Source organism: Prinia subflava, chromosome 16 (genome assembly GCF_021018805.1).
Source record: "Prinia subflava isolate CZ2003 ecotype Zambia chromosome 16, Cam_Psub_1.2, whole genome shotgun sequence".
NCBI classification, from domain to species: Eukaryota; Metazoa; Chordata; class Aves; order Passeriformes; family Cisticolidae; genus Prinia; species Prinia subflava.
This window is the reverse complement of record NC_086262.1, coordinates 14,190,372-14,214,623: the sequence shown is the minus strand read 5'-3', so window position 1 is coordinate 14,214,623 and position 24,252 is coordinate 14,190,372. Positions and strand designations below refer to the sequence as shown.

Here is a 24,252-nt window from a genome sequence, read left to right as displayed (position 1 = left end):
TAAGGTTTATTTCCTCTTTAGAAATGATTGATAGCCTTTTAGATTTACAAGTTGACAAGTTAAAGGGTTCTATTGGTATAATTATGTACTAAATTCACAGTCTTTCAATTTAAATGTCCTTTTAAAACCACAAGATTATCATACCTGTATTTTGAAAAGTGGGCCAGTCAGTTTGGGTTGGTATACAAATTGCTTCCATTAGCCTTGGGACCTATTTGAATTTAGTACAGTTTTTTAAAGTTAGCAGTACTTTCAATGGTACTTTTAAAATATAAGGTAATGGGAACGCATTTTAAGTACCATATGTGTTAGCTTGTTTTTAATGTAGGGATGTCAAGAACACAAATAGAGAGTTCTTTTTTCCCAATCATGGAAAGAAAACTGTTATTTGAATTAAAGGATTGGGAAATGCCTTATTGTGGATGGACTTCAGGAGCAGAGACCAGTCACGTGCACTGGGGCAGAGGAAAACCTTGCAGGGAGGTGCTGCCTGACCTTGGAGCAGCTCCTCTGCAGTGCTTGGAGATGAGAATATTCCCTTTTCTCTGGAGTTTTTCCACCTCCTGACACACAACTGGTCTGATTTAATGCTGAGGGTGGGGTTAAATATGTGAACAGATCTTTTTCACTGAGAGATGATTAATTACATTTGGGTTGTAAATGAACAAGGAATGGAGGGCTGAAATTATCCAGTCTGTGGTCAGATGTCCAGGCAGCTAAAGATCTCTTTTTTTATTTTATTCTTTTTAATTTTATCTAAGATTGAAAGATTGAAGGGTTATAGACTAATGAGTGGTATTTAACAATACCAGTTTAGGACCCAATCCTGCAGATTGCTGTGTGCAGCCTCTCCCCACCACTAAGTAAAGCTGAAGCTGAGGCAGAAAGTTTTCACTCTCTCTCACAGTATGCCTGATGCCTAGTGAGATTAGACCATAAAATTAACATATTTTTGGCCATTTAGTTCAGAAAATACTCAGAGGAAATACTCTGTGGATTTCAAATGTGTTGAACGTGTAGGAAGATATGAGAAAATGACTGCTAACTCTGGGGGGATTTCAGAACTGGCCTCCATTTATAATATTGCAGAATTTAGAAACTACTTTCCCAAAGGATCTAAAGGGAAAATGGCCATAAACTAGACTGAATTAGAGGAGAAACACATTCGACAGAACCACGCTAAAATCTTTGAACATATTTGCAAAAGAAATGTAAATTTGGACTGTAGGGTTTGGGTTTTTTTCTTAATCTTCTCAGAGAACAGCTATTTTTGATAATAAATCTAAATAGCAATAAATTAATTTATTTTAAAAAGGTTTAAACTAAGCAGCCTTGTAAGTAAACTCAGAGGCGAGGAAATCAGGGGGTTCCAAACCAAGGTACTGTAATATTTTCTGCAAAACTACAAAACAGAGAGGTCAGCATGGGCTGGGGTGTGAAAGGAGAGAAAATGTGGGAGAAAAAGGCTCAACCATCCTAAAATCAAAAAGGGCCCAAGAAAAGGAAAAGGTTAATGCTCACACCTTCCATACAATGACCTGGATACAGCAGCGTTGCTGGATTTGCTTGTGGAGATGGGATGTGCCAAAGTTCCAGGAGGAGATGACAAATTTCACCCTTTGCTTGCCAGCTGGACAAGCTGCTGTAGGAATGAGGTTTGGAAAGAGCAGAAATTTCAAGAGATTGTTCTGTGGGCTTGGTGTGGAACACCAACTAATTACAAATAAACCAGGGATTAGATGCTGGTTTCATGATAACATGAAGGTCTTTAGGAGTATGGAAAAGTGTTCTCTTCATTTAAAATGTGGAAATATGGGCAGGTTATGCCATGTTGAGGCTGGGAGATGGAGTATAATGCTAAATCTTTTTGCAATGTTCAAATATCATTGCTCAAGCCACATAATAAAGTTCATAATAAGATCTCATAAAGGTATATGATATATTCATAAATTAGTAAGATTTTATGTGAGAGATTTTTTTTTGCTATTAATAAGCTAAGACAAGAAGAAAAACTTTAAAGTGACTCAAAAATGGAAAAAGGTGGTTTTTTCTCCACAAAAAAAAAGGCTGAAAATATAAAAATCCACTTTCAAATTGATTTTTTTTTTGCCATTTAACTCAAAAAATTCAAACAAATTGCAGTGGAATATTTCCACGTCTCTATTGGCATGGGAGAGTCAAGATGTGCTGTTGTTTAGAGATGCTCGAGAATACTTGACTGTTCCAGTTCACCAAAGCACTTAGGAAATTCTAAGCACATGTTGAAGTCTCACTAACATCTGAGTTTTAAAGTGATCATATGACTGGAAATATAGCTAGAAGGTCATTCAGTGCAGTCCCCTGTAATTATAGGCAATCATATAAAAAACATAATATGCTCAAATTTGCTTTGCTGAAAGCAAATGGGTTTAAGTATGTGCTTACAGATAAGCATGTGCTTAAAGGCTTGACACAATCAGAGCTTCCATTAATGCAGACAGACCAGCATTTTCATGAAGATTAAAGTGTTCCACTTTCACCATTTCTCACCTCCATTTTATCGGACAAGGACTAGGCAAAGATGAACTAAAAACATTGATGTATTTTTTTTTTTAATTATTAAGTGTCCTGGATCCATTTAGTGCTGATTGGAGCCTAAGCTGCTGAAGTCAGTGTCAATGAGTAAAAAAATAAAACCTCTGCCAAGACACTTGCCAGTATTTCACAACAAAATTATTTGTGAACATTGCACATGGAGCATATTAAATGTATAACGAAATTTGGAACAAGACAGGCTCTGGAATAGTGACTGCTTTTGTCTTCCAATCACCTTCCTCATAAATAGGAAAACCCAACATGAAACGTGGGATGTGAAGTATTTATCAAATTGATTTCATTGTTGCTTTCAGAGATAATAATTCCTTCCTGTTTGGAAGATGTGTGCAACATCCCCAAATCTTCCAGCAGCTTTTCTGGAGGAGCTGAGGTGGAAGGTTTGGGTTGAAGTCACAGGACCAACCTCGAGCAGAGTTGAACCAAGATTCAGTGCTGAGTTCTCAGGGGGTTTTGCTGTGGTCCTGCCGTGCTCTGGTGGTGCCTCTGCCCGTTGTCACCCGAGCCCTGCTCTGCCTGTGTCCCCTCACGCTGCTGTTTGTTGTTTGTTGTTGTTGCAGCCCTGAACGAGCCCACCATTGACTACGGTTTCCAGAGGTTACAGAAGGTGATCCCCCGGCACCCCGGCGACCCCGAGCGCTTGCCAAAGGTCAGCACCAAGTTTGTTGTTTTATTAAATATGGCAAAGGTGGCTGCTGCATGTTTCTGTCTGGAAGTGCAAGGGTCTGTAAATGTGATGGTCCTGGTTTGGTACCCAGCCAAGAGAAGCTGAAACAGAGGCACGACCAAGAAATCCCAATCAGCACCTGGAGCCTTAGGAGAATTCTGTTACCTTCCCTGTCACAGCTGACTCAAACAGCTCTTTTCTTAAACACAAATCTTTCTTTGTGTTCTAAAATATGTAACAATGTAATCTTTCTTGGTTACCATTTTGGGACCTGAGCAGTCTTCTCATAGAAAAATGATGCTTCTTTGTTTTGGTATCAGTAGCACTTTGGCAGCATAATTTTGAGAACTTCACCATTGATAAAATCAAGATAATTGGATGTTACTCCATTGCTGCTGCATCATGTATTGGTTTAGGATAATAATGATTATATGCTGTTTTATTTCAGGATTGCTGATTTAATTAGAGCATTGTGTACTGAAGTGATGTTTGTTCCTATGAAAATTAGTGAGGTTTTTTGTTGATTTCTGGCAAGTAAAATCTGGGGGAAAGATGGCATTGTTCTGATAGGTTTCTTGTACTGGGAAAACACTGGGATTGCACTCAGATGTGGTTTTGCTACCTTGCAAGAACTTGCAGTGACTTTTGTGGTATACTGGAGTAAGAGCTGGGGAATTGAAGTGTTGCTGGTGCCCACAGGAACTCTGAGCAGTAGTGATGGAGTCACTGTCTGTGGCCACCTGCCACCACAGGTTTTATCTGCTCTTACTGAGTGAGCTGGGGAGTCAGAACACTCCCTGTGGAAAGGAAAATGAGAATTTGCAGACCTGAGACACAGACAAATGAATTGTTCAGTCAATGTACAGGTAGTATAGCCTTTGTGACTGTCACAACACTTGTGACATTCCTTCTGTAGCTCCCTGAGCTGTCCACAGGTTTTTATCAGGGATTGTTTAGGCTTTGATTGGTTGCATATCTAAAGTGTTTGAAAGGTGACGAGATCTCCTGAGCACCGGAATTTAATTTGTTTAATTCCTTGAAAGAACTAAAATTCAGTAGGTGACTTTTTTTTTACAGGTTTGTTCTGTCTTTTATCTTTGCCTAGAAAGGCTGCTGTGCTTTTGGGGTCACTGATGTGTTGTCCTTCCCTCTTCCCACCAGAGGAACATGCTGTCCTGGAGAGTTACATTTACCATTGGCTCTGCTCACCCTCTGCAAGCTGTCCCTCTCCCCAACATTTGGACAGACTTGCAGCAGGACACGGCTTTCATGGCTTGTCAAGCTTCACTCCAGAGCTGCAACCCTTTCCAAAGAAAGAGAGCATCCTACTGTAGGGGCTTTTTTTCCACCTCTATCCTGCCTCTGCTGCCAAATTGCTTCTGGAGGAAAATAGTTTCTCAAAAAAGAATAAGCCAGCCTTCACTGTGCACCGGGCATTTGCAGGCCCCAAAAGAAGTGCTGCAAAACTGCCCTAAAGCAAATATTCCAGCTGGCTGGTAGATGGCCATAGACTTTATTTAAATCAGGAAATTCAAGTAAAATAAAACTGGGCAATTCCAAATTGCGTTATATGGCCAGGGGTTGTGGTGCATCACCAGCTTCCACAGAAACTGGGCTCCTTCTTGACTCCTGAGGCACCGAGGGAGTCCCAGCAATGTCCCTTGGTGCTGGTGTGGGAATGTGGGAATGTGGGAATGTGGGAATGTGGGAATGTGGGAATGCAGCCTCCAGGCCCAGCACCCTCCTCTTTCCCATTTGGTCTGAGGCTGGTACCACACATCCCTGCTGCCCATAATCAGGCAGAGGAAAGCTTCTCCTAGCTCCATATCCTGACTCCAAAATAGCAGGATTTATGGATAAAATATGGGAATGAGTGTTAGCACTGAGTCATCTGTGCCCTCCTATACCCTCTTGGCTTCATGAGTTTCTTTTAAACTAATTTTTCAAATCTTTAAATCAAGGGAAATTGTGGTTATGTCTGCAGAGGTAAGATGTGATGGCCTAAAAATAAAAGGTTACTTCTTACGGGTTGGACAAACTCAGTGAAGAAACTGCTAACACTGTGCAAGCTTGGAGGGAAGCAGGATGAAGAGAGGACCTTTATTTCCCCTGTCTTTGGGTAATTTCTCCTGTGCAAGCTTGAAGGTTGGCCCTCAAGTTCAAGTCTCATTATTATGCCGTGCACAGAGGCTGAATGCAGCAGGGGTTGGCACATGTTGACTCCTGTGTTTGAGGCACTGATGGTTCAATTCCCAGCATCATTGCTGGCTCCAGGATCATCATCAAGGACGCCGTGAGCCTCTGTGCTGGTGAGCACTGCACAGTGCTCTTCCCCATGTCATTAAAGCAGGAAGGGCTTTGGCACTTTTCCACTGCAGACAATTCTCTGTGGCGACTTAGAGGAGTGTTGGAAGCCATATGGCTCCCACAGTGGAACCACGGGCAGAGAGGGCAAACGTTTGAGAGGAACAGCAGAGGGGAGAGCAGTGCTCAGAGCTCTCAAAATCCTTCCCTCCACTTCCCCTGGTGTCCTGACAGCACATCATCACTTTCTGTTCATGAAAAAGCTTGTGCCTTTGCATAAAATAAATAAATCTTATTTCTTTAATTGCTGTTAGGGTTTGTGACCATTATTCCATTGAAGCATTACTGATGAGTTAGAGATCTTTCCAGAGGTAGAAGTGGTTATAATTTTTGTGTTCATAAGGGTGTGCTGCCCTTCCCATGGACCATCAAGAGCACTCTGCTCTGTGACTTGTCCCTGCAGTCAAGGAGAGTTGTTGAGGCCATCAAGGGAGAGTTAGTGCATGCTCTGCCCTCCAGAGCTGAGGAGTTAAGAGCATTTCTGAAACCATTGAGGCAGTTTGAGAACTTTGATCTCCACAAGTTTAGAACCAGTATTTTCAAAAGTGCTCAATATTTATGCGCAGGATGAATTTTTTGAAATGTTCCAACTATCTGCTGGAAGTAGGCAAAGAAAAAAAAAAGACAAATTTTAAAAAATAATTTCTCCTTCCCTGTGCTTCAACAGGCAAATTCCAGTAGAGAATGCCCTCCCACAGTGAGGAGAATGGGATCACCTGGAAATGAGGGTCTTTGGACTGGGTTGACAGCTGATGGGCTTAAAGTAGAAATGCAGTCTGTAGTTTCTGGAGAAAAGAGAGGGAGCTGATGCTGACGGCCGAGCTATGGAGCCAGCTTGAGCTGGAGTCTGTTCCCTTCCTGTCCAGAGCAGGTCAGGGAAGGCAGGCAGTGGAAGGAGATGTGCATGTCTGTACAGACACCCCCACACCCACAAGCACCAGGAGGAGAGCCCAGAGGTGGTGGGAGTAGCACCCAGAGCTTGGAGTGAGTTCAGGTACCAGGAGTGTGCTGGGCAGTGAAGTCTTTCCTTTCTGATACAGACAGGAGGCAGATCAGAGGAAACAAGAGACCTCTGGGGATAAGAGAAAAGGAGCACTGTGATGCTGAGGTTGAGAAATGGTGTCATTGTCCTGCAGGGGCAGTCTGCAGAGAGCCTGTTGGAGCTGGGAACACTCTGCACGTGTGTGTGCCCCATCTCCCTCCCGAGTGCTTGCACACGTGCACACAAAGGCACTCGTGTTGTTGGTTCCTGTGCACATAAACTGCCCTGGAGATCACTGAAGAGTTCAGATCACAACAACGTGTTGAGTCTATTAAGGTTCATTCATGTAACTACCCTGCAATCCTTAAAATAAATCCCTGGCAGACACGTTGCAATTCTGCAATTTTGTTAAAACTCCACAGCTAGAGCTGTAAAACAGCTTCAACTGTGAGCTGGATTTGAAACACATACATCCTAAATGATTTAATAACAACGATTCCTCTTTATATGCAATTTCCTAGATTTTATTTGCCATTTTCACCACTCCTACAACTCATCACTCGTATTTAGATTAAGCAGAAGATTGTTCACTCTGTGTTTGGGAAGCGAGTCACTGCATCAACCCCCTCTGTGATCTGACATCTCTCCCTCCCAGTCTGTTCCTTCAGTGCTGTCTAGGAGACCCCTTATCCCCCCTGAAAGGGACATTTACTTCTGCTTTCTCTTCATGTAGATGAAAGTGGAGCTTCTCTCTCTAGTGCACAGGGGGCTCCCTGCTGAGCTGAGAGCACAGGTAACCAGAATCCTCCTTCCCTTCAGCTCCTTTTCTCTGGTCAGTCATTAAAACCCCCCAAGCCATAGCCCACCTCCTCTTTTAGGACACTAATAGAAGACATGTGGTTATTAGGAACCAGAGGCTGGCAAGAGCAGTTGTCTTTTTCCATGTGAGATTCCACAGATCTGCCCTTTATCCATCGTGACATGGGTATTGTTTATATTGCAAATAAAGGTTGTCTCTAAACGTGGGTGGTTGGCTCAGGCTTGCTAGCAGAGGTTAAAATAGCAACGAAGACAATGCAGCTCAGGTTTGCTGCTTCAGACAGACCCAGTGGAGATTCCAGAAAGCATTGCCATCTACTAACTCAACATATACTGTATTTTAACCTAAGTTAGTCATTTTCAGCTAAGAAAACACCCCTTATTTTTTTTTTTTTCCATCCAGCGTAACAAGAGAATCATTAGAAAACTTTTATACTAACTCTGGGCAGGAAGGGGGGGCATGTAAAGAGGAGCTCTTGGAGGTAATCTGTACAGCAAAGAGGTCATGGGATGTACTTGGAGGGTTCTACATCCTACTGTAAAATTTACAGGAATGTGAGACCAGAGTTAAGGTTGAACCCTCCACAGCTGGGGTTTTTAAATTTCCTAACAATTTGAGCCCTTGGTTGAGGAGCTTGTTTAAGGGGTCTGATATTTTGTTTATCCTATAGAAAATATTCAATGAGAGAGCATCAAAGCTTCTGAGTTGGTGAGGTACCTGTGAAAGTGTCCCCGTTCTGGGGTGGGGGATGTCAGAGGGGTGTCTGGGAATATGCAGAGTCTGAAAGGGAGAGCCAAGGGACAGAGGCTGAAGGGCAGAGCCAGCACACAGGGCTGGCAAGGAGCCCTTTCCTTTCTGAAGGTCAGCAGCGTGCACACACATTTCACTGAGCTTTCTTTATAACTGGGTCAGCATTTACTCAGCAAATGATTAGAGCAGATGGTGTAATTTAGAATCTATGACAAAACTTTTAATAGATCAGGGCTAACATGATGACAAGGAGCTCTGCACAGTTCTCCACTCCCGCTCTCTGCTTTGCCTTGGGGTAAAAATCCTGCCTGGGACTGGATTTTCTGGTCTGCACATTCCATTTGAGCTCCAACCACTTGTTTGATCGTCCTGTAGGAGGGATCCCCACATTCCTCTGCTCCTGTATCCTCACCCTTGTTGGTTTTAAATACAACAATTAACTGAGGATGACAGGAAGACACCAAACAGGTAAACACAATCCCTTTGAGGAGCAGGTTTTGAAGGGAAAAGCCACAGTTTGAAGAAAGTAACAAAGGCTGCATTTGTGTATTTTGCTCCATGGAGCTGAAAATATCTAGTAAATTGATCCCGTGGGAGTAATAAATACACATTACTTTATCTTGTACTTCATGTCCTATACCCCTGAGCCTTGATAGAACAACACCACTTAATAGACTTAAAAAAAGAGTAATTACAGTCATTGGTTGTGTGATATTTCAGCCCTTCCAGCCCTGCCTGACCTTCTAATTTAGCTCACCGTGTCTAACTAATGCATTTATATTCATCTTTTATGAAGCATGTGTAGTACAAAATTGACTTTGCAGCCTTTAGCAAGCTGTCTTACCAGGTTTGGGATCTGGTTAGTACAGCGTACTCTATAGCATATGTACATTTACAGCAGAATTTTGCATGCATATGGTTCTGAGCATTTATTGCCTTTTTTTTCCTTTTGGAAAGAAAGTAAAAAATATTTTTTTCCATTTTATCCTCCCCTCCCCTTTTTTTAAAGCTTTTATTCATTGCGGCATTATTTACAGCTAAACATGCAGGCAGGAAGATGCAAGCATTTTTAAAATGATTACCACTAATGTTTCTACTTGTCAGAAGTGCTTAAATTTTCCTGCACTTTGTCTAAAAACTTAGCACTTTTACCTTTTAAGAATTACAAATTTCTAAGATCTTACCAAGCTGATTTACAAACACAGCTGACAGTTTATGATGAATGATGTTGCAAAATGCGCAATATGTTTCTCTGTCATTTCTATGCATGTATATATTAAGAAGAAGATTAAGAAGAGAGAGAACCCCCCCTCTGAAAGAAACCCTTGAGTTAGAGAGCACACACACAAATCTCTCTCCTGTGTTTCCTCATAACTTCCCGCTCACTTCACTCATCCAGTGGAGCACAATTGTTCTCTGTGCATTTTCTCCCACCATATGGTATCCTCATTACCATACACTAAGGGTCCATATGGGGAACTTGTGAAGTGAACTGTATTCATTTTAACTGCCAGATGAGCAGCCTTTTGCTTTGCAAGCTTAGCTTAAGTCATCTGCTGTCTTTATGTTGTTATGGCAACACAGCACCAATAAAAAATTCTAATCTACTGTAAGTGTCTGGGATCACAGTATTTTAAATGCTCCCCGTAACTGTCCTCCAAGTGAGGAGCTTGTTCTCTCCGTGGGACAAAGGGTTATTGTCAACTCCAGCAGGTGGCAGTAAAGAAATTGTTTCTTTTTTTTTCTTTAACCTTTCTTAAAAATCTCTATTTTTCCTTTTCCCCCATATCTGCTCACCTCAGACAGTCATAGAGCTACACAACACGGTCAGTCCTTTACATACCAAGGATTTCTGATGCTCAGATAGGAATAGCAGGTGATACCTTTAAGTTACAGCTCAACTATTAAAGAGAGCAAAGAATGAAAGCATGGAGGCAGCTCAAGCACTTTATTGACAGAGATCCAGGCTCAAGTACCTCTTCACCAGGACTCTGATGCCTCCTCTTCACCAGGACTCTGATGCCTCCATAACCACCCAGCTATGTTCAGTTTTGAAGCTGTTTGCTGACTTCTAGCTACATTTCCAAACTCCTGGATCAAGCACAAAGCTAATTAAGAATATCTTATATTAATGGAAATAGGCAGCAGCATCCTTAAGCATAAATCATCTTCACCTCCGCAGGCCACATGATATCTTGCATCTCTGTCTCCCTGCCTGCATCGAAAGTGAACGTTTGCAGTCTCAGTTCATCAGTTCACATTAGCCTCATGCTGAATATTTAAACACAGAACAATTTGAACACACCATGAGGAGAGACAGTGACTGCACTTTTGCTCGGAACAGCAAGAGCTCATCTAATAATAATTTAGTAAATCAGCCATTTAGTGGCTCAGTTGTACACTGTATTGTGCCAAATAATATTCAGTTCAACTGTATGCTGGTGAAATGGAAATTCAGACTCCAGACATTTTTTTGCTCAATGGAGAGATGAAATGGAAAATCACCCTCCCAACAGACTGTTTGAATGTAGTTATTTATCAAAAATATAGTAGAGTGACAATATAAACAGGATTTGGTTGTATGGGGTACAATCTATTCTAATTAGGCTTTTATTATTGTGGTTTCTCCTGTGCAGATTATTTGATAATTCAAGATTTCCATTTACCTCTTCAGTTTATTTTATATATGGGCAGAGAGCAGAACTGTGTAGTTACAGCCTGGTTACAGTCCCTTCAGGCCCAGTCCTCTGGGAAGCCTGGTGAGCCCTTTATTGCCTTATTTTGAGCCTTGGCTCACGGGGAGCACCGTGCCCCAAGGAGCAATGGGGAAACACAGCTGCTGCCGTGGGTGTTGCTTCCTAGCATGAAAGCAATATCAGATTGATTCCTTTTCCCTTTTTAAGGCTGTCAGGATTTGTAGGGAGTGGTTATATCTTAGACTGACTGATATAACTGGAATAAAACAGGTTTTTGGGTGCCCATCTTTGCTTCCTTTTCCTTTCTTTGTCCCTTTTCTCACCCGTATCAGTGTCTCTAATCAAAGGTATTACCTCACCCTACAAAACTTGCCCTGGTTGTAACCACAGCCCACTGTAACTTCAGCCAAACACTTCAAGCTGTCTCTGATGAGGATGGGGGAGAGAGTGACTTTTCCTAGAAAGTGTGTTGTGAAGTTTAATTTGCTCCCATTAAAGCGGCTCTTTGAGATCTCCGAATGCGGGGCATTGCACAAGTGTGAAGTAATGTCTATAATCTCACCTAGAGTTTCCATTCCTGGCCTGGTTTTAGGTGTTATGTGGTGGTTTACGTGGTGATGTAAAATATGATTGCTGTGTATTTCTCACAACACAGCCCAATTGAGTAGCAGCAAAAGCATCCTCCAAACCATCACGATGCCATTTAGCAGAGAGTGCTGGAAGCAGTAGGATTCCTCCTGTCATAATTCTTCTAAGAAACACAGAGCCTCACAATCCATGCCCAGCTGCTGACTCTAGAAAACCCAAGCATTTTGGTAAAATGAATCAAGCAGTAATGTTTCTTTTATGAGATCCCCTCCCAGGAAGGGAAGGTTTGGCACCATTTGGAGATGAGGCTCAGTGATCCATCAAGCAGAGGCAGCTGTCCTGGAGCGTCTCCCGGGTCACCCGATCGAACCCGTGGCTCTCACAACTGTATTATTGCTTATGGAACAGTAATTGAGGCACCACAGCTCAAAATTACCTGGGCTAATAGGCAGTGAACAATTTGCACTCAATACAATTATAAGCCAAATCATTCATTTCATAACACTTGGACTAATTTATTTGTTGACCTTTTAATATCCATAGCTCTTCCGTAGTATTAACTGCAACTTGGACAAAATCTCTTGTTCATTTTACATTCATTGATTTTTTTTTTTTCCATTGAGGCAATAACAGTTGTTTGAGTACAACCTTTTCTTTCTGCTGTAAAAGTCAATCATGTAACTTATGGTGATATAACTCAACTGGACTGGAATGTCTTCTAAGTACAATAGCACAATCCCAGCCTACTTGTACAGGCACAGAAATGCAGTTTGGATTTATTTTAAGGAATACTTTGGAATACATTTGTGACTACAGATAGATGATACATTTCCTGAGAGGAGTATGAAAACAAGAGACAGAAGCATTTTTAAAGTAGAGCCACATATATTTAACACATTTTTTGTTGCTATATTTTGGGCAGTCCAAGCTACAGAAATTAAGAAGTTTTTTGATTTTGTTCTTCAGGATGACCTAAGTGTCTCCATTAATAATGCTGAATTCATAATTCCATCTGCTCATAACATCTTGAAGTCCAAACATTTGACAGAATAGAGGTACCTAATTTTTCCCAATGTGAGCTTCAGACAAATAAAATGTGTTTAAAAGTATTTTTTAATAAACAGGAAATAAATAATACTCATAATTTGATAATCTGGATTTTCTTTCATTATTCAGCTGTAAACTAGCATGAGCATGGAGGTTTTGTTGGTCAAAAAAGCTAATGAAATATTGATGTATTTTGAAAAGTCAGTATTTTGAAGCAATTCTATAAAATATATTGGTGTAGTGACAATGGTAATACTTTTCCCTCAACACTGAAAAAGGAGCCCTAGATCATATAAAATGCTGTGCCTGCTTTTACTTTCTGGAGCTGTACACACAAATAGAGTGTTCCCTCTGTGAAATGTTGCATAAATTTCTTAAACTCATAGTTATTCAACATTTATACTTGCTTTGGATAATTTCAGCTGCATTACAGGACCGTAAATTAAAAATAATACTACAAGGAACAAAATAACTTTTGTTTCTGGTAAGGAAGTTGAAGTTTTTTTAGAATATTTGATAGGAGCCACTTGGTTGAAGTTGTCTTTCTGATCCAAGGTCTCTTTGTACAATAAAATACTGTCAGTCTTTTGAACACATAAAATATGGCTGCTACACATTTGGTATTTTATGCTTCCCTAGAAATTACCACTTGTATCTGCACCTAATCTATGGTCTGTCTTCTCATTTCAATGGGGTCTGAAGTGGTCCTTGGCTTTAATGAGAATGCCCCTTTCAAGAGACTTCTTTTAATTATGCTGATGATAAAATGGAAGTGAAAGTAGTCATTTGTAGGGGTTATGACTGAGCAGTGTTTTAACTGTAATACTAAAACCCACCAACATTATTCCAGTCTCTATTTCAATATTTTTTATGCATCCACTCTCCACAGAACAGAGTGGAATATTATTGTAGGTCAGAATTTCAATGTGTCTTATTTTTCAGTTTCCTCCTGCTGTTAAAATTTCTAACTGCTCACTCTTTCCACCTGAAGCATCCAGTCCAGGAAAGTGACAGTTGCACAGATCTTAATGAAAGATTTGGGGTTTGGTTTGGTTTAGGTTGTTGTGGTTTTTATTTTCTCCTTCATTAAAAGAAAGCAGAGGTAGGTCTTTAATTTAATGTGATTGAACACTCGTGGGTTTTTTAATAGAAAAGAGCTAATTTGGCATATTTAGATATTTCTAGGGGTGAAAATAAAATGGACAAAACACATATTTACAATTAACACTTTAATTGCTACACAGCTCCTCTGATTTACCTCAGCAGGATTTTTGCCATGCATTACCAAGCATATTTCTCTATAGATTGAAACACAGCCAAGTGAATTATGCCACCCAATAAAGTCTAGTTTGACCTAATGTGAGATCAGTTTAAAAGTGTTAGGACCTGACCTGTGTTTGGAAAATCTTTGTGTACACAAATCATAGAAAATAGATATCAGCATGCCAAGGAAAGTTTTTCACTCTTACAAATACATAATTTGATATCTGCATTATGCCATACACAAAATCACAAGCCACAGGTAATATTTTTTAAATCTCCAGTATTCCAGGGAATTTTTCTAATGGATTCAATAATATGATCCACAGAATAAATCTTCTAAAACAGCCTCTGCAGTATCTTTGAATGAAAGTGTCAGAATTTAGTGCCTCTGTTCATTTTTTCAAATTCTTTGAAAGTTTACCTAAGTCCAGACCCTTCAAATAATTCAAAACATTCTTCTTCTTTCAATAGGGAATGTTGACAATTTCCTCAAAAGATATGGGTGTAAAATAGTCAGGAGAAGATTTTTGAGCAAGAACTCCTTTTTTTTCCCTTTGTTTCTCCCAAGAAATAGGAATGTTAAAACCAGCAAGAGGAAGAACTATCCAAAAACCAAACAAAAAAAGCCCCTAACCTAAAGCTTCTTTAATCTCAATAATGAACATCTGCTTAAAGTACAGTAGATGCTCATACAAATATCTTAGAGTAAATTTTCAACAAATAAATGCCCAAAGCTCTTATCCAAAATTACCCTGGGTCTGATGGTAGTGAAGGCACATAAAGAAAATTTAGAAGGAAAAATGTGCTTTTAGGTCATTGTGACAAACTTTTGAGGTCAGATAAAAAAAGAGAGTCTAATGTTGTCATTTGTTTGCTCATATGGATAAATCAGGAATAATCCTTTTGCAGCCTAGCTAGAGGGGAATAGTGTGAGTCACTGTAACCTGGTGGGATGGCAGGATTTCCATAGAGGAAGTTGGTGAAGGATTTTTTGTTAGTCACTAAATTATGTGGACTTACCCATTTGTGCTCCAGCTTGCATCTAATTAGATTGTCTCCTGGTGATTCACTGGATGACAAATTGACCATAGCATGAGGGATGGGGTGGCATAAAGGAAGTGTGTGGAGAACTGGTCTTTCCATGCTACAAATCCTTCAGGTTTCTGTACAGAAATGTGTTTCCTCTCCTGATCTGGCTGTTTCAGGCTGTTGTTAGACCCTCACAGTGTGAGCCTGCAGGACAACCTGTGGGAAATGCTGCAGGGGAGAACTGTCACAGTGCTTGTGAGTCCCAAACGTGACCAACAGATACAAGGCTGCAATGCAGTAACATCCACCAGCCCTGCACTGGCTGCATGAAAGGTGGATTGGCCTCATGAGGTAAAATCTGACAGCCCTGAAGGGTTCCTGCACGTGGCCTTTTCCTGGTAAACTGAGGGGGCAAGACATGCTATGAACTTACTTAGGAGAAGCAAAGTTCTCCAGCTATCAGAAGGGCTTGGATGGGAGTCATGACATCACTGTGGTCCCTAAAAGATCATTTAAGTCTCAGCACAGTGATTTTAACTCTGCATATCTGCTCTCCTATACCCACCCTTCTCCCTTTATTTAGAGACCCAACATTAGCAGACAAGTCCAGAGCTTTTAGCAACAAAACCTTCCAAATGACTTGCCAGATGCTCCAGTTGATGGTGATATGGTGGGAGCATCCAGACTCTCCAATGACAGTTTATTCAAAGAGTTATTCCAAACCAACAGCGTTAATGGTGGTTTATTCCATGCCACCCTGTATCTGAATGAAGAACACATCTGTGTTAGCTACTAATTCTGTTGTTGTTATGTGCCCATGATTTATGGAAACGGGACCACCAGCGTGAGTGGTGTGGATTAAAAAATGAGCCTGACAGTTTTTTTAGTGTTTAATTACACCACATTTCCAGGAAGATAATAGGTGTAAGATGGGAGACTTGCAAGGACAGACTTTCAGGTGATCATCATAATTTTGTTGTATCTTTTGTCAGCAGTATTTACAAAGAAGACTGTTTGGACAGGGTGTGTTTCTCCTGTAGGCATTTATCACCTTTGTGGTTAAAGAGGAGTTTTAATCATCGATTCTCAATGTTTATGGCTAAATGCCTGCTCCCATTTGCACTTCAGTGTTTGCTCTTTCTGCTGCCTCATAGAGGCTTTCTATATTTTATTTATAGGGTTGGCTCGTTGTGGAGCAGGTGGTAAGGTTATGCATGACTGTTTTTAGTGCTGTACATTCAGACTGTGATTTTCAGTTTGGGTGGAGGCTGATGAGACCACAGTGGCTTGGAAAGTCCAAGGTTCTAGCTCCCACTGTAGACTTGTTTTCTGGGAAGTTGCCATTGGAATTCAGTGCACTTCCATCCTGTAGGCAGGGGTAAACTGAAGAGCTTTTTTTGCCCCTCAAGTGAGATATGTTGTATTTCTCTCCCATTTTGCCTTCTTTTCTTTGTGGTATCTATTTGGTGTTCACTTCTCTGGTATGATTCAGTCATAATGTATGGAAACCATTCAGTTGTTTGTTTGTTGGAGAAGTTTTCAGCTTGGTGTGAGCACAAATACCTTTTTAGAGAAATGGCCCTGTTATTTTATACTTCCCATTAGGCTGGCACAGTTCCCTCAGTCTTACAGTAAATGGAGGATCTTTACATTTTGAATGGCTTTTATGAGTCTTTATAAAGCTATAATTGCTGAAAATGATACAATAATGCAGTTCTCACTGTTGATGTGGAGAAATGGGAGGTTCTGGACAGGCTGAAGCTCTTGTGTACCAAGCTCAATGTCTGGCATTTTAGATCTTTGGCATCCTTGTAAATGTCTTTCTTGGTTTTGCCTTTACATTTGAAACAGGTGTTCACAGTTTTATCTTTTAAAATATAATGCATACACAAATTTCAAGTGTAAGTTTAACACTTACTTCTAACCCATGTCCTTAGCTATCACATTTATTGTTTCACCAGCTGAAAGCCAAAGGGAAAGTCTGAGCACAAATTACTGCGATTTTGACTAGAAATTTCAGAATGTGACCTTTCCAAGGTGAAGAAGTGAATTGGAGTCTGATGCTGAGCATTTTGAGTCTGCAGAGGGTTTTTTTTCTTGCAAGTAGCCATGAGAGGAGGAAGTTAGAAGGCAGAGGCAGGAGGTCAGACATAAGAGTCAAGGAAGTATGAATGACATCATCATCCCTAAGTACCCTCTCAGAAGATGAATGAGCTCTCTCTTGTATTACAATGCTAAAGAGCATTAGAAGGTGATATGATATCCAGACAACACATAAGATAAATGCCTCAGAGGATGCTGGAACAGCTTCCCCCCCACGCCCTCCACGAGTTCATAAATCCTTTGGTGGTCTCAATAATACAATATGTGGCTGATGAGTGTTATATATTGTGGTCAGCTTCATCTTGACAAAATTCATTTCACTTTAACGAGTACCTTGAACATTATCTAATTTAGTTACTTAAGCTGAACAACTCAGTGTAACTCTAGATACCCTTTATCTCACCAGACTCACAGCCCTTTTGGGACACAGAGGGGATTTTTTTTTCATGAGTTTCTCAATAAAAAGTAAGCAGATGTTACAAGAAGAAATACCCCATCTCTTTTAAAACTAACAAAAATGTGTTTGTCATGATAAATCTTGACACAAAGTGTTTTCATCATGATAAAACTTTAAATACAAGTTTCATGTTCTTAATGAAATCCTTCTGAAGGAAATGCAAGCCTCCAACAACACATGCAGAGGTGCTGTAGTTTTGAGATACGTTCAGTCAGAAGTGGATTCAGTTTGAATTTCAGTCTTTGTGCTTCAAAAGTGTGGTTATTCCAGTATGATTTATGATATTTTTTCTACAGTAATTTTGGGATGTGCAAAGTTGCAGTAGACTTTACTACTCAGCCCCTCTTTTGGGTATGTAGACACCCTTTAATATCTTCAGGAGGAAAATTTGATCAAAATATTTAATTGTGAGCCTCTTTCAAAAATTAAAAAAATAAAAATCCCTGCATAGAAAATCAGCTTTAGTTTGGAGTAAAAATGGACGATGGATTTTTGGTGTGCAGCTTCATGGAGTTCAGAGTTCTGATGTGTCAAATTAATTACTAAAGTAATCTTTCCTTTTCTCAATATTTGCTCATTGCAAATTGCTGATTTTTAGAGAAATAAAATTATTCTCATTTGAAGCAAAATGCAAAAAAAAGAAGACCCTCACTTAGATCTAGCTAAATGCTGCTAAGTCCTTTATTCTAAACCAAAAGCTGTCAGACTTGGAGCATTAATAGAAAAGTGGATCTTCCTTGACAAATGCCCCCATAAATTAGATATTAGCTTTAGTCAAACTCTGTCTCTCTCAGGAAATATTTCCACTTGCATATTTAATTGGAAGGACCCTACATGATGCCCACTTACTGCTATGAAAATCTAGGCTTTGGAGATGAAGGCAAAGAATAATTTCTGTGAACAAAAGAATATCTGGAATAACAGACCTTGAGCTTATGCTGAGATTTCTTTTTATGGAATGTGAGTTTCACTCACTTTTTGCTCTGTCTGTCTGCTGCTCTGTCCACTCCTCTATCTGTTTATCTGTTACCATTGCAGTGGTAATGTGCAGTAGCAATTGGATTTTAAAAGACATGGATCTCTTATACTAGCTGTCCTTTTTTATAATACCTTTTACAAATTTAATCAATTCATTTTAATATACAATATAGTTTAAGTGCAATATACAATAAATATTCAAGCTTCATCTTAAACATGCTCTAGCCTTTAAATTGTTAAAACTGCAGTGCCCTTTCAATCTACTTACATAATGTCATAAAATATATATTTCAAGGTAAATGAAGTCAGCTACTTCAATTTAGTCCCTCAAACTGGTAGTAAATGAGAGGTTAACACTATGGTGCCAAACCCATTATTGAGTAAATTTAGCACCTTGGACAGCTCTGTAAAATCTTTATTGCTTTCCTGACCTGCTCGTCATGTTCTGTCTATGTGTTCAGTGGCTCTCAGCTCTGATTGAAAGGCAATATATTAGATCCCAAACACAAACACGCTCGGGGGCTGCTTCCCTGTGAGCGTAATGACACGGGGGTGAGAACAATTTTCTGGTCACTGCAATCCGAGCACCTTGCAAGGTCTGCTGCTCCAACTCACAGAGGACTTCGGGGGCTCCTTTGTACGTGGAGCAGCTTCCATTGTAATTTAGGCAGAGCTGCAAAAGGTTTAAGATGCATTCAGGAAGCAGGAAGTTACTATCTTGAGCCTGTCTCTAGCAGTATTTTATTGTGTGTTTTTAAAGCTGGTTTGTGTCTATAAGAAGTGCCATCAGCTCTGGAATAGGAGATACCACTGTTTGACACAGGAGGGTTTTTCTCTAACGTGTGCTTTGTATAATCTGAAAATGTCATAAAGAGGAAATGCTTTTCTTGTGTGAAAATATTGTTAGAGGAAGTGTGAAACTCAAATTTACAGACTCTGAAAAGGTGGAAAAAAAATAGAACCATTGACTAGCTAAGTAAATTGAGTGCTACTTGTCAAGAATGTTTCAATAAACCATCATCACAATTAGTTTTATTTACATGCAATATGATATGACATCAAAGAACTTCCACTCTTTAAGAACTGAAATATATTTGATATGAGGGAGAGCAGCTGTAAGATTCTATGTAATTACCTCATTTTTTAACACAGTTTTCAATCTCTTTTCAGATGCACTCTAAGGTTTTTAGCTCAGCATTATATAAATAACTATGATTAGTCAGGTAGAGCAGGAATGACTGTTTAAACTTTCTTTTTTTTAGTAATTTGGCATAATGACAGCTTAGGTTAACAATATACCAAAGCAGTTTGCGGGCTCTGTATCACATTCTAATTTTCCATCAGTGAAATATATACTGCAAACAATTTCTACTGAAGTGAAATAAATCCTGGTTTGCAAAGTCAAACACCTGTGCAGTAATTTTCCATCTGAAATCATGGACTGAAAAAGAGAACATTTTTCAGTAATGTCTCTGTTCTTCTCCAGTTTGTATCTTCAGTATCAGGCAGAAAGGGCACCTCATTGTTGTGATGAACGAGGGTTGTTTGTACCTGGGTGCTGTTTGTGTCTGTCTGTCCATGATTATGCTGCTCCCTGGTGTGGTCAAAAAACAACAAAAAAACCCACACCGACCCAACAACTGCAGCAGAAAACCAACACCAATCTTAAAAATCAAGCCAAAAAACAAAACAAACAAACCCCACCAACAGAAAAAGGCTGTAGCAACTTAACTCCTCAGAATCTGTTTCAAATGTAGTGATTTAAAAACCCATTAATTATATATTACATCTCTCTTCATATGGGGAAAATAATTTAAATGTGTGTTCTGAGACAGGGGTGTGTGCAGCAGAAGGCAAGCCTAAATGTTTACTGGGAGAACAAAAATCCTCCATCTCATTTTTGAATTTAGGACATTATATATGTCATAAGTAGTTACTGCAGTATGACAACTATTTTATCTTATATTATAGAGAATTTAAAATTGAAAAAAATGCTAATATGCATCTAAAAGCTTGTCATTTGAAGAGTTGTTCAAGGATTTTTGAAGAGGTTATGGTGACAGCAAAATGAACGCAATTATATCTCTATTTTCTGATCAGAGTCTACAGTATATGAAAATTGAGCATTACTGTTTCTTTTTGGTATAAAATATGGCTATTGTGTAAAATATTTTAAGTTTAAAAGTTTAACTTTGTAGAAAACTGTAAAATGCTTGGAACTGGTACTATTTTTGTAAGCTACTTGCAGAAATATGCCATGGTGAATAGCATCATGTTAGAATATTAGAGCAGTACTTAGGGGCTGGGAACTACAAAAATACATTGTTTCACTCCAAGGATGTTCTGAACCGGTTTCGATCGGGCATTTGGGAATCTGCTTTGAAAGATGCCATGAAATAATAAGGAGAAAAAAAATCTTCTGGGTTAATTCTGCAGTGAATTTTTGTATTTTCTATCAGGATTATCATCAGGATGCTGTAAAATGTAAGAACACAGGAAATGTTATTGTTACTTGAATACCAGGAGAAAATACCCTAAGAAATATTAAATGAAAAAGAACAAATAAGAAAATGGAGGGAAAAAATTGCCCAAAATGGAGAGCTGAATCTCAGACTGTTTTAAAGTCTGCTGTCCATGCAGGGGATTTTTTCCAGGAAACACTGCCTGGTCCTGGGCCATGTGTTTCCCTCTTGGGCATCATTCCGTGCACGTGGATCCTGCCCTGACCCTCGTACCAGGACACAAACTCAAGGAGCCAAAGGGTTACACTGCCAGCAGCACAGGGCTGATTGGGTATCCTCTGAATGTGGCCTGCTGGGTAAGGTCACAATTCCTGCAGCATGCAATTAAGAATAAAATAAACACATTGAAGGGATTCATAACATTCTCTGAATGACATTGATTGCAGTAATCTAGTAAATGACCTCGGGATTGTATTCTGCAATAAACCCATGAGTGGTTTATAGTGCAGATGGTAGAGACAATTGAGTGATGTATTTTATTTTGCAGCACCAATGATTCTCACCTTTTGACTTGATTAAGCGTGTGTGTGAATAGGATGAACCAGTGATTTAACACCATTCAGTGTTTGCTGAGAGTTGTTACAATTAAGGTTTACCTGGTGGGAGGAAAAAAAAGAAAAAAAACCACTACAAAGCACAGTGGACCTAATAGAAGAGAATAAAAGATTCTGATATTTGTTCTCCTCACAAGGAGTTTATTGAACTCAGCAGAATGCTTTTGTTTTTATATTGACAGGAAGTAATACTTAAGAGGGCTGCTGATTTAGTAGAAGCACTCTATGGTATGCCACATAATAACCAGGTAAATGCATTCTACTTCAGCAATTCTACAGCATGGCTATTTCTTAGATGTATAGATAGTTTGGGGATAAAGGGATATAATGCTACAGTGGAAGACAAGAATAAATGTAGAGGGTGATGCCAGATATGAAGTGGGGTTTCATTTGCTTGTTTTCTTTTTTAAAGGGTGTTTGTAAAAGGAATTTAGTGTTTGTAAAAACAGCATGGGGGCATCTGCCCACTTTCAGCAGATCCTATATAACATGAGCGATGCTGTACTTTATGTCTTGCCACCAGTGATTTTCCCTCTTCCCCTAAGGAGAGCTCTAAGGAGGAGCAAGTCCAGGCTCCAGCCCCATCCTGCCAGTTGGTCTTTTTATACAAAGTGTGGCCGCTGGGACTGAGATTTCCAGCTCTCCTACCACAGATGTCAGGATTTATCAGGAAGATCCTATAAGCATGAGCTCTCTGTCAGCCAGCTGGTTCAGAAAGAAAAGCATCTCCCTTTAGCCTTTGGACAGGGAACTGCTTCATTTAAATCTGTGAGGAGAGGCTTGTCAGAGTCTCTTTGGTGACTCTGCTGTGTTTGTTCTCTCGTCCTGCAGGAGATAATCCTGAAGAGAGCCGCAGACATCGCCGAAGCGCTCTACAGCGTCCCCCGCAACCACAACCAGCTCCCCGCCCTCGCCAACACCTCCGTGCACGCCGGGATGATGGGCGTGAACTCCTTCAGCGGCCAGCTCGCCGTCAATGTCTCCGAAGCCTCCCAAGCCACCAACCAGGGTCAGCAGAAGCCTCATCTTCCTCTCTCTGTGGATCTTTTCTGACAGAAGTCAGGGCGTGACAGGGCTCAGGGCTGGGAGCAAGGATGGGCTGCCCATCCCAGACCCTTGGAGTGGCACAGGATGGGGCTGCCCTAACCAGGGAAAAGCAGTTCTGCCTGTCTCTAAGTAGCTGTTCACTCTGCCCAGAGGAACACTTGTATTTGTGTGTAATTCCCACTAATTCTAATCGGTTTCAGCATGTACTTAATGTTAACTACTTGCTTATATATTTTCCTGAGCATGGATGATCTCTCAGTCTGGGCCTTGTGTAGCACTTCTTTATAACATGAAGTTATCCCTTGAATGTTTATCTATTTAATTTGGGATTGCAAGAGATAGAGTATTGGAACTGTGGTTTTTTTTCAGAGTTTGAGACTTCCTTGAATTTTACAACTAGCAAAGAATACAAATATTTTAAAAGGCATTTCCAGAGCTTGTCCAATTATTAAAATAAAGTGTTTTTCACTTTGTATAAAATCAGTATTTGTTTAATTCTAATAGTTAAAAATAAAAAATAGGTGAAGAACATTTTTGTAAAAGCCCTTTGCATTTTGGCCTCTCCTTGCTCAGCGCTATATATTATCTAACTTAAAAATACATTTGAATGAGAAAGTCTTAGGATGAGATGGTTTCTAGAAGAGCAGAGAAATTTTTTTGCATTACACTAAAAAAATGCAAAATTATTTTTAGATTGAAATATTTTATGCTGTGTGTTAGGAAGAAAAATTGGCAATTTTTCTTCTAGGAGAGAAGATACATATTTTGTATTTCTGTGCTTCTAGAAACAAACCTTTCCTTTTGAATACTGGGATATGAGTTTCCTAAAATATCATTTCCAGAATTAGGTAGAGATTCAAATTTTAACTTGCTGTCAAATTCGATGCTCATTTCCCACTGACATAATGATGAGACCAAGGCAAAAAGACAAAGGATATCCCACAAGCTGGGGAAATACACTGCATTTCCTATGTGTGCAGCGAGCATGTGAGGTGTGTCAAATGACAGTGACATCAGAAAAGAGTTAACAACAATCACAGGCTTTTAGCACACCTTGAGTGGGTCTGGGCTCCTCACTCTGAGAATGTAGGTCATGTTTACTCCATTTCAGAGTGCGTGTTCCTCCAACACCCCGTGCTGATCCTCGCTGCAGGGCATCCCTGGGCTGCCTGGGGAGCTCTGGAGGCTCCAGCCTCCCTCCTCCAGCAGGGAGAGATCCCAGCTTGGCTCCCTGGTGGTGCCAGGGGTCAGTGCTGTCCCTCCCTGGCTTCACTGAGCTCTCCTTGGTTTGTGCAGGAGGCTGCTGTGGGGCTAAATCCAATTTCTGCCTGTGTTCCCTCCCCACACAGGTTTCACCCGCAATTCCAGCAGCGTGTCACCCCACGGCTACGTGCCAAGCACCACCCCACAGCAGACAAACTACAACTCTGTCACAACGAGCATGAACGGCTACGGCAATGCTGGAATGTCAAATTTAGGCGGTTCTCCAACCTTCCTGAACGGATCTGCTGCCAATTCTCCCTATGCCAGTGAGTATCTCCTGTCTTTTTTTCTATTTTGCACATTTTCATTAGAAGGAGGCGGTAGAATTTCTCTGATGCTCAATATTTATTTTCTATTTTGAGCACTTGAAATAGAACTTGGTCTTTTCTCTGCTCTCAAGGCAGATCTTTGATGTGCTTTGAAGACCTTAGTGTTGCCAGAAATTCTCCTCTCTGTTCTCATATTATTATTAATAATTATTTTTTAAATTTGTGAGTCTTAAAAGAACTTATAAAGAATAATCTCTCATG

General features: G+C 40.1%; 1 protein-coding gene across 8 annotated transcripts in view; it reads left to right on the top strand.

Annotated features, from left to right (window-relative positions):
- EBF1 (EBF transcription factor 1) overlaps nt 1-24,252 on the top strand; it is a 265,258-nt gene that overhangs the window by 231,350 nt on the left and 9,656 nt on the right. For all 8 annotated transcript variants that reach the window (XM_063413419.1, XM_063413420.1, XM_063413417.1 and 5 more), the window contains exons 11-14: nt 3,153-3,241; nt 21,595-21,660; nt 22,244-22,421; nt 23,809-23,988. In XM_063413419.1, coding sequence (XP_063269489.1) covers nt 3,153-3,241; nt 21,595-21,660; nt 22,244-22,421; nt 23,809-23,988 — 513 coding nt within the window. The remainder of the gene's footprint in view (nt 1-3,152; nt 3,242-21,594; nt 21,661-22,243; nt 22,422-23,808; nt 23,989-24,252) is intronic.